At 44.3% G+C, this 11,064-nt stretch overlaps 1 protein-coding gene across 1 annotated transcript in view; it reads left to right on the forward strand.

Annotated features, from left to right (window-relative positions):
- Positions 1–7,600, forward strand: part of AHCY (adenosylhomocysteinase) — a 29,804-nt gene extending 22,204 nt beyond the window's left edge. Inside the window, exons 9-10 of the mRNA XM_079979660.1 lie at positions 4,627–4,821; positions 6,678–7,600. Coding sequence (XP_079835786.1) covers positions 4,627–4,821; positions 6,678–6,809 — 327 coding nt within the window. The 3' untranslated portion in view covers positions 6,810–7,600. The remainder of the gene's footprint in view (positions 1–4,626; positions 4,822–6,677) is intronic.
- The last annotated feature ends 3,464 nt before the right edge of the window (positions 7,601–11,064 follow it).

Genomic DNA, 11,064 nt, shown 5'->3' on the forward strand with positions numbered 1-11,064 from the left:
TTAAATTAATTTATATACTGCTTAATGTCAAAGTAGACTTCTGAGCAGCTTAGAAGTATAAAACCAATTGCACGAAGTTCTATAATTAAAATCTACAATTAGATTGAAAAATTAAAATATAAACATTGAAAAATAAAAGCATGGAATAGAAGAAACTCATTAAATGCACACACACACACACACACAGAGAGAGAGAGAGAGAGAGAGAGAGATACAAATTAAAACAGGAGACTCTGGTCCCTGGCAGGTACCTTTCTCAGACACTTCTCTGAAACCAGACCTGGAGGCTGGAATGGCTCAATTGCCCATCCTGAATGCATAACAGGATGAAAGGTGAAGTTTTGTTCCTCTTGCACTCTTCAGGCTGATGTTGTTAATCTGCACACCTTCAGTAAAATGACCTCAGCCTTTTAGGATTAGACATGGTCCCATTTTAACTGCTTTGGCAGGCCTGGCTTGTATTAAATGTATATTAGAAACCAGCCTGGCAAAACTCTCACTTTGTGCTGCAACTGTTCTGGGTTGTGTCATGATTTTCTACCACAGATCTGCAGTCATGGTTAGTGTATCCTGTCAATGGCAAGTCCACATTTCCCTCTTGCCCCTTTCCTCGTGTGTTCAGCTACTGGTTTCCATTTACTCAAAGGTGGCTGGAGGCCTGGAGCTTTTCAGAAACACATTGTCATCCTCTCTTTTTCTTTTCTGAAGGGAATATATGGAACATTTTTCCAAGGCAACGTGCTAACTAGTTCTGAAATATTCCAGGTGCTGAGAATATGATACATCTTTTAGTGTGGCAACATCAGAAAACACTCCTTCCACATCGTGCCATCTAACATAAAAAACAACCCCCCCTTTCTTAAAAGCCACAGTATGCAACCTAAGCAAGAATACTTGTTGTCAGAAGAGTAATTGGATCTGAGCGTGAGGCATATGGGATTGGAACCATCATAATGGAATTCCTAAGGAAAGATCTTATTCTGTTAGAACCAGGCTTTTGAGTGATCTCCTTCAAAGATAACCTCTGCAAACTGTTTTCAACTCCCTTTTCATGCGTGCACATGCACATTTTACTGAAGCATAGGCTGCTAGTCATCAAGAACATTTATACTGAGGTTTTTTTGACATTGAATCCAACACATCCATATGTGTGTTGCTGATGGGACATTCCAGATGGAGTCTAGACAGGTGGTTCTCTTTATTATATCAGCTAACCCTTAAGAGCCAGGTAAGCACGTTCTCCTAGGATGTGTGCATACCTGTGTGTGTGTATGCATATATTATTATTATTTATTTCATATATTTATTATATTAGCACCCTCAAACCTCATGTTGCTTAGGAATTCTAAGGGCGGCATCCAGTGAGGTACTTCTGCTAGTGCTATGGTTTCTGCTTTTGAAACTGAACTCCTGTCCCCTTCCCCATTTCTGCCCTGGAAGGTTGGGGTAACTTGCAGAACACATTTAGCGGGGCATGCTAGGAGAGGAGAGAGTAAGTTAGCATATTACATCAATCCTGCACTGGCTGCCAATTAGTTTCTAGGCTCATTTCAAACTGCTGCTTTTGACCTATAATACCTCAAGGACCACATCTCCCTATATGAACTTACCTAGACCCTGCAATCATCCTCTGAGGCCCTAAACGAGAGGTCTGGAGGGTGGCAACCCAAGAATGGCCCTTTTCCGTGCTGACTCCCTGTTTGTGGAATGTTCTCCCCAGGGAGGCACAACCCAGCGTAAATGACATACAAATACATAAAACAAAGGTACAATGAGCAATTTTCTTTTACAATGAAATAAGCATAGTTTTGTACCATTTATGATAGATCTTTATTTAATAGGGTAAATTGTAAACCAAGAAACACAATATAACCTGTCATCTGTTCAGTTTTGATCAAAAAACATTCTCCCCAGAACTCTTGTATATATTTATATGACCACATCATGTGAAAATAATTTCCTTGTTCTTCACATTTACTATTTCTCATTTTTTTTGGTATATTTTTAATTAGTTCCAGCATGGTATACCATCTGCTCATAATTTTAAAAGAAATGTCTCTAGTAGACACACTTACATAGATGCACTTTGGTTCCAAATATCTCCTTAGTCCTCTGCTATCACCTCTTTATCCAGTCTTCCTCCCAATTCTGCATATTCTCCATTTTAGCATTCAGCAAACATGGAACCTTGATGTATCAGTTTTTGCCCCATTTCTAATGAATCATCAGCTGATAATTCTTCCCTTTTCTCCAGCTTACAAACTTCACCTGAACCCAATATGCTTAAAATACCAAACTGTTCTCCCTCTCCACCCAGCCTTTGGACCAGCCTTCTCCAGTCTTGCACAACTAAAGGGCTCTGTCACCCAAGGAAATGCACTTTAAAAAAAGAATTGGATGCTTTGTGGTTTGGAACATGATGGGGAAATGCCCTGAAAGTGTGGACTGGGTGAATGAGTAATGGGAAGACATATACTGTAAACACCCCTCAAGCAAATCTGGATTGATGCTTATTGTCAAATAATGACCCTGCAAACAAATAGGAATGAATAAAGAGGATCAATAAAGACCTGATATAAATCTAACCTCTGTGTTAGCAAATTGAGATGAATGTTCAATTAAGCAGGTCATCTGGAGGGTCCCTAAACCTGTATTTTCTAGTACATTCGACGCATAAATGGGAATCCTCACTTGCCTTCTCTAGTGCTGCCGTACTGCTTCTTAAGTCCAATATCCGGTCCAGAGTGTCTGGTGCAAGCTCTTAAAAGATGAATACCTCATGATCGTCATGAGTGCTGTGTGTTCCTTTCCAATGAGAGAATCGTCTTTCTTTCACTTTCTAGGGCAGGAGCTTAAGTATTGTTTCTCTCTGTTGTGCCTATGCCTCTAGAGGTTTGAATAGGGCTCTGTGGGTTTCCTCAATCACCCATTCATCATAGCCTAGTTCTAGTCAGGATTGAATTAATCTGTTAATTTGCAAAAGGCAAACTGGTTTCATTGAGGATAGTTTGCAGACTGGATATTCAGTGCCCAGATAGCTGTGGCTCTTTTTCTTCCTTCGGGTGTGTCAATTCCTAGACCTTTTTCCTCACTCCATCTCTTTCCTGCAGTTTTGGTTTTCTTGTTTCACTGGAAAATGGCAGCTTGCTGACATTGAGGCTGTTGCCTCATAACACCGTGACTTGAGGTGTCTGTCATCCACAGGATCAACAGACATCCACAGGATGAATACCTTCTAAAGCACTCAATTGCGGCATAAAATACTGTTGTACTTCATTGGCCACAGATTATTATTTTTTCACTGGATCTGTGAAAAGACCCATGTAGCCCCACACATGGGTGTGGGGAGTAGTGCCTTGGGGAGTAGTGCCTTCCTTTTTAGTACACAACCTGCTGTGAAAAAGCTTATACTTTGTCATGCAGGGCAATCCCTATGCATGCTAAATTCCACGGTGTTCAGTAGTGCACAAATCAAGAAAGCACATATACAGTGGTACCACGGGTTACATACGCTTCAGGTTATATACGCTTCAGGTTACAGACTCCGCTAACCCAGAAACAGTACCTTGGGTTAAGAAGTTTGCTTCAGGATGAGAACCGAAATCGTGCAGTGGCGGCGCAACGGCAGCAGGAGGTCCCATTAGCTAAAGTGGTGCTTCAGGTTAAGAACAGTTTCATATTATGAATGGACCTCCGGAATGAATTAAGTACCTAACCCGGGGTACCGCTGTAAAGATTATGGCCTTGATTCCTTTAATCCGGAGTTTGTTGTTCTCAACCAAGAAAGGTTTGGCAGACTGGTGCATTCTGAAAAAAAATTTGTCTAGGAACTGTACAGCCACTTAATAACCTCCTCAAGGGACATGGTTCTTATCATTCGTTGGGTTACATTTTAATATACTGATTGTGTAGATAATACAGTGAAGAAGACTGGAGAAGGGCTGTAGCTTGGGGTCAACCATCGGCTCTGCATTCAGGAGGTTCCGGGTTCAATCACTGACATTTCCAGATAGGGTTGGGGATGCCTGCTGTCTGAAAGCCCAGAGAACCATTGCCAGTCTGTAGGGCCTACACTGTCTGGCAGTGGCTCTTCAGCGTTTCAGGCAATGCTGAACTAGATGGTGGCTTCCAGTGTTCTTTCATATTAGGATCAGTTAATCATTTTCTGCCTGTTCTGCAGTGGTTGCTGAACTAAGGATTAAAGCTTTTGATCCCAAAGTTTTTACTGCCCCGCCCCCCAGATGCTATCCTCTTCCTCCTCATGTGCATCAGTGAGAGCCAGTGTGGTGTAGTGGTTAAGAGCGGTAGACTCGTAATCTGGGGAACCGGGTTCGCATCTCCGCTCCTCCACATGAAGCTGCTGGATGACCTTGGGCCAGTCACACTTCTTTGAAGTCTCTCAGCCTCACTCACCTCACAGAGCATTTGTTGTGGGGGAAGGAAGGGAATGGAGAATGTTAGTCGCTTTGAGACTCCTTCGGGTAGTGATAAAGCGGGATATCAAATCCAAACTCTTCTTCTTCATCATTCCCCTTACCTGGCAGCCTAGCAGAGCTTGTAGTAATGCCTCTGTGTCTTTCCCTGACTCACTCCTTAGCTCTCACTGGGTCTGTTTTTTCTATTCAGGTGGACCGCTACACGCTTAAAAATGGTCGCCACATCATACTTCTAGCAGAAGGCCGGCTGGTGAACTTGGGGTGTGCCATGGGCCACCCCAGCTTCGTTATGAGCAACTCCTTCACCAACCAGGTTCTGGCACAGATAGAGCTCTGGACACATCCTGACAAGTACGCAGTAGGAGTCCATATTCTCCCAAAGAAGGTGAGTGTTCAGACTTGGGTCCTGTGTTTCTTTGGATGAAAGTGGTATAAAAGTAGTTTTTGTTGGGGGTAGAGGAGGAGATAAACTGACTTGAGACTCTGGAAAGCTGCTGCCAGTCAGAGTAGACTGACGAAAGATCTGCACTGACTGAAGGCAGCTTCCTATGCCCTTTGATTTGAATGTCGGTGAGTTTATGGCTGTGATATGGTTTGAACTAGGGATTCCCCAGCCCTCAGGTCCTTGCAACAACTGCTCTTAATTGTGCAATGTAATGATTGGCATCAATGCTTCCTCCAGCTGTTGTTGGACCTTGGCTCCCATCATTCTGGACCATTGACCATAATAGCATGGAATGATGGGAGCGCCATATTGGCTACCCCTAGTCTAGAAAAGCCTCTTACTTTGTACAGTATCAACGAGCTAACCTGTGCGCTAGATCGTATTTGAATATGTTTTCAACTTCTGCAAAGTATACTTCTTTATACAGATTAATCTTGCGTGTCACAGGTCAAGAACCATTGCTCAAGGGTCTTGTAGTTTTATTTTCTGCTTTGGTGTTGCCTTGCATTCCTGGAAAACATCAATTTGTCCCCAAACCCTTGCTTTTCAAAGGAGTTGGTGCACAGAAGTGTTTCATATGTAATCAAAGGAGAAATGGGAGTTTGTCCTCATTCTTTGTTGTTCCTTCTGGAGCCCAGTTGTAGCTTGTTCTTTTGTATAGGCATGATGGATAAAGGGGAATATACAACTGCTTGAACATCTGAGCAAAGGCAGTCACAATCTGTTCCTAATTGTGCAAGTGTCCATCCTGTCTTTGTCCTTTTTGCCATTTTATTTCCCTGGGTTTATCCTTAATTATGAGTGAATTATTAATTATCAGTGAATTTCTTTGTTCTGAAAGAGGATGCGGGTTTGAGAGATGTAATAAATTACTAAAAACAAAAAGAGTCGTCTGGCCTCAATTTTCTAAAACAAGCCTGTGATTTTGACAAGATGGTAGTTGTTTGGTGCTTGGCCTAGGCTTAGTCGTCTTTGAAATTCAGCCAGAAGTGATTAGAAAAGATTTTCCCTTTGGTAAATAACATAAACCTGTGCACAACCAGCTGACGCACATACTTGCTGGAAGAGCTTTTCCGTTTAGACTAGTCCCCTATGAAATATGAGTCCCAAATAAATTTTGCTGTTGAGGACGCTTCCCCGATGAACCTGGAGTCACTATGTGCCAGCATTACAACAATCTTGGGATGCTGAAGGAAATTTTGGCAATTGCACAGTGTGCTCAGCCTTGGCTCATTGCCTGTCCTTGCCAGGGGATGGGGCCATATGCCTCATTGGGTGTGTGGGTGTTTGTATGCTGCTGCCAGTCAATGTAAGCAATATGGAGCTAAATGGACCTATAAGGTAAAGGTAAAGGGACCCCTGACCATTAGGTCCAGTCGTGACTGACTCTGGGATTGCGGCACTCATCTCGCTTTACTGGCCAAGGGGGCCGGCGTTTATCCGCAGACAGCATGTGGACAGCATGACCAAGCCGCTTCTGGCAAACCAGAGCAGCGCACAGAAACACCATTTACCTTCCCACCGGAGTGGTACTTGCACTTGACGTGCTTTTGAACTGCCAGGTTGGCAGGAGCAGGGACCGAGCAACGGGAGCTCACCCAGTCACGGGGATTCGAACCGCCGACCTTCTTACCGGCAAGTCCTAGGCTCTGTGGTTTAATCCACAGTGCCACCCATGTCCCTAAATGGACCTATAGTCTGATGCAAAATAAGGCAGCCTCCTCAGCTCCATAGTAGTACAGCTTAGTCTTTTACATCCTTTAAACTATTCCCTCCCCTTTCTTTCTTTCTTTCAGCTGGATGAAGCTGTGGCTGCTGCTCACCTGGATAAACTTGGCGTGAAGCTAACAAAGCTGACCGATAAGCAGGCGAAGTACCTCGGAATACCCAAAGACGGCCCCTTCAAACCAGATCATTACAGATACTGAGCAGCTAGCAGGGCCCCAAAGATCAAGACACAGGGACATAAATCTTTCAAAGTACTTGCTTCCCTGCTGGGATTCAGCAGACGGCTCCACCCCAGTCACTTTTTATATAAGCATTTAATAGCGGTTCTACATTGTCACATTTTGCTCTCCCCACTCACATCTCAGCCCATATTTCTTTTTTAGTGTGAAGTCCCCATGACTTTCCCCAAGCACTTTTTTCTCAAACAACTGTGCAGCCGGCTCCTCAGCAGAGCGGTTGCCATGCTGGAAGGTCTACGAGGAGTCTGCAAATTCACTTATCTTCAGGTCTGTGTTTCCAGACCTCTTCAGGTACCTGGAGTGATCCTGCCCTAGCGGTTGCAAAGTACAGGCAACACTGCACAGCAGACTTTTTACCTAGCTGCTACATCATGCCTAGATAACTGGAACTTGGCTGGGGTTGACCTGAAACAAAAATGCAGGATTTGCTTGCATCTGCTCACTGGATCACTCGGATCACAGATGCTGGTCCAGATCTAACTTTTGGGCAATGTAACATGATCCCACTTTGCATATATAGTCTCTGTAGTAAGAAAGGACCTGAATGTGTCCAGAGAGGCAACGTCTAGAAGCAATTTCTTTTGTGTGTAACAAAATTATAAGCCTGGAGCCAGGGGTTGGGGCAGCCAGTTCTCCAAAGATGCCAGTGGTGAATGTCTACTTGGGCCTAATTTTTGAATCTTGTGCCTGTCATAGTGTCTTAAAACAAGTTTTCTTAATAAAATCTGCAATGGTTGCCTTGTTTTTCTTTATGATATTGCTATCATTTCACATTGTCATCTTAAACATTCACCTATTTAAGGCCACTTTTAAGCAGACGACTTTGTCAATATTCTGTGAATATATAGGGTTGCATCCAGAGTATAACCATTGGAATCAATTGATTTTTTTCAGTGAGTCTGCTCTGGTTATGACATAGGATTAATGACATATGACTATAGGCTTCAGCCTATAGTCCTTTTCTGAAGGCAGTTATTGTATCGCTCAGCATCATATCCTGTGACAGTAAATTCCAAAGAATGACAGCATGGGAGGAAGTCTACAGTATTATAGCGATGGCTCAGGGCAGGCACTGATTTTCATGCACAGGTGTATGGGGTATTTGAAAAGGGAAATTTGAGTGCTCACCCCCAAAATGTGGATTCTAAGGGTGGAATTCACTGTTGTGCAATGATGAACATTTCATCTGCAAGCTTTTAAGCTGTTCTGGGGGTTCTCCCAACCACCCTGAGCCAATTTCAGGGGTGAGTAGGGCTGCCATATGTCTGGCTTTTCCTAGACACATCTTGGAATTGCTCAGCAATTGCGTCTGGGCGGATTTTTGCTGAATCAGCAAGATGCCTGGGGGGAGATGTTCCTGAAAAAAGCTCAACAACTTTGACCCCACCCCCCAAAAGCAAGCCCAACAACTTTGTTATTAATCCTAACAGGAAAGCCTCCATTAAACCAATAGGGCTGGAGAATACAAATGCCCAGAATCTGTTTTTAAGCTCCCTGCAGTACTTGTATCAATTCACACATCCAGTGATGTTGAAGCTGAATTCTTCATATGCGATTTTCTTTTGGCTCTCGCCATGTGCACAGTTGGGTCAAGATGGCCTTATGTGATCCAGCTCTGTGTGTGCACTTATATGGGATTGCATCGTGATTTTCGGTATCTGTGCCACAAATTCTGCCAAGATAATCACTGCAGACTTAAAAAATTGTGCAAATCTGGTTCACACAGGATTGCCGCCACATGGTCATGGGGAGGACATAAATCCTCCAATTGGTTGAAGAGAAGTTGGCAGCTTCCCAGGTGTGAACTGGTTGTCTTCTGTAGTCTCTGCAGGCACAGAAATTGGTTCTATTTCTGCACAGAGCAGACACCAGGAATTTCTTGGGGACGGAGCCTAGGAATGAGTGCTCCTACACCCCCCCCCCCGCTTGAAGGTGAGAGTGCCTCCCCCCCCCCGATAACTATTGTACAAATCATCTCTCAGCTACCCACTGGTTACATGTCTCTCTGAAATGAATGAATCAGTTTCCCTGGTCCTGACCTCTTAAGCTGCGAAGGATGCTGTCATGGCAAGACAATAAATTTTCTGGTCATCTGTGCAATCACTTGACCTGCTCTATCACCTCCACTGCTTTCCTTAAATGGAATACTCTTGCAGCAATAATGAAGAAATGGAGAGGGGTGTCAGTTGCACAAGCACAAAAGAAATGAAAAATTGCTTACAAGAGATGGGGGAAGAGTTAGCTTTTCTTTTTAGAAAGTTCTCAGTCATTGCCCTACACAGGTACAGAATCCATGTGTGTCTGTTGGCACAGACAAATGTGGCACCAGTTACAGGTAAATTGCATTTTTTAAAAATAAATAAATTGGGACTTCAACTGGATACATGTTTATGCACATCACAACTTCTTTACAACCCTCAGTCAATATGCAGGATTCTTATATTGTAATTGCTTGCTTTTCTTTGATATATGCCACAGCTGTTCAAAACCTGGGCATGTTGGTTGGATGAAAAAAAAATACACCTTTTCCTCAGGCAGGTGTGATCTTTTTATATATAAAAAAGTGTTCTGCATTAAGGCCTTCAAACAAGCTGTGGAGGGAAGCACATGTCCCAAGATGGCAAGTTGCCTGCTTCCTTTTGATGAAAACTGGATGTGGGTTTTCCTTTTAACACCTATGCTCCCTTTTTCCTACCTATGGTTTAAGTTGCCTTTTACACTAATTCAGTTTATGGTGTTTGTTGGTAGCCTTGTGCTTCTTTCTGGAGATGGGGAAATGGACTAACAGAGCAATCCTGCACTCTTAAGTAATGCCAGGTGTGGTGCTGTAGGAAATGCCTGAAGCCCAGCTATGCTGGTAGAATGCAAGACATGCCACCACCATAGGAATCTGCCTTATACTGAGTTAGACCTTTGTTCCATCTAGCTTAGTATTGTTCACACTGACTGACAAGACTGTGAGAGGCAAGTCCCTCACAGTGTGAGGGGTGGGGGTGCTGCTGTTACCAGGTTATATGAGGCTGTTAGTTGCCAAGTAAGAGAGGAAAGGGAAATGAGTCGTACCTGGTAAAGGTAAAGGGTAAAGAACCCCGACCGTTAAGTCCAGTCGCGGATGACTCTGGGGTTGCGGCGCTCATCTTGCTTTACTGGCTGAGGGAGCCGGCGTTTGTCCGCAGACAGCTTCCGGGTCATGTGGCCAGCATGACTAAATTGCTTCTGGCAAACCAGAGCAATGCACGGAAACGCTGTTTAGCTTTCCGCCGGAGTGGTACCTATTTATCTACTTGCACTTTTCGGCGTGCTTTTCAACTGCTAGGTTGGCAGGAGCTAGGACCAAGCAACAGGAGCTCACCCTGTTGTGGGGATTAAAACCGCCGACCTTCTGATCAGCAAGCCCTAGGCTCTGTGGTTTAGACCACAGCACCACCCGCATCCCCAGTACCTGGTAGGGCAAGACTATTGGGCAAAATAGCAGGAGTGCAGATGGAATGGTCACATGCATTGCCAGGAAATTGGTCGTGGTGGGTGTAATTCAACAATGAATCAATGAGACAGAATTGAAAGTAAATACACATTTCAGCAGTACCCAGTTAGGAGACAGTTAAGATCAAATGTTAACAGTGACGGAAACTGACTAAATGATATCAGAACAGATATCATATTCTGACAATCCTTTTACAAAAACAAATTTAAAAAACCCCAGTATTGGAAAAAATCCTCAGAAAGTTACTACAAGAAAGACCGCTTCACAAAGGAAGTGGACAAGCAGACTATGGGCCAGTTCAATGCTTGGCCCACGTGTAATGAATCCCATCACCACCCCTAGGGAGCACATAAAGGTAAAGGTAAAGACCCTGAGGGACGCAGGTGGCGCTGTGGGTTAAAGCCTCAGCGCCTAGGACTTGCCGATCGAAAGGTCGGCGGTTCGAATCCCTGCGGCCTAGGACTTGCTGATCAGAAGGTCGCGGTTCGAATCCCCGTGACAGGGTGAGCTCCCGCTGCTCGGTCCCAGCGCCTGCCAACCTAGCAGTTCGAAAGCACCTCCAGGTGCAAGTAGATAAATAGGGACCGCTTACCAGCGGGAAGGTAAACGGCGTTTCCGTGTGCGGCTCTGGCTCGCCAGAGCAGCGATGTCACGCTGACCACGTGACCCGGAAGTGTCTCCGGACAGCGCTGGCCCCTGGCCTCTTAAGTGAGATGGGCGCACAACCCCAGA

Source organism: Podarcis cretensis (genome assembly GCF_951804945.1).
Source record: "Podarcis cretensis genome assembly, chromosome: 6".
In the NCBI taxonomy this organism is placed as follows: domain Eukaryota; kingdom Metazoa; phylum Chordata; class Lepidosauria; order Squamata; family Lacertidae; genus Podarcis; species Podarcis cretensis.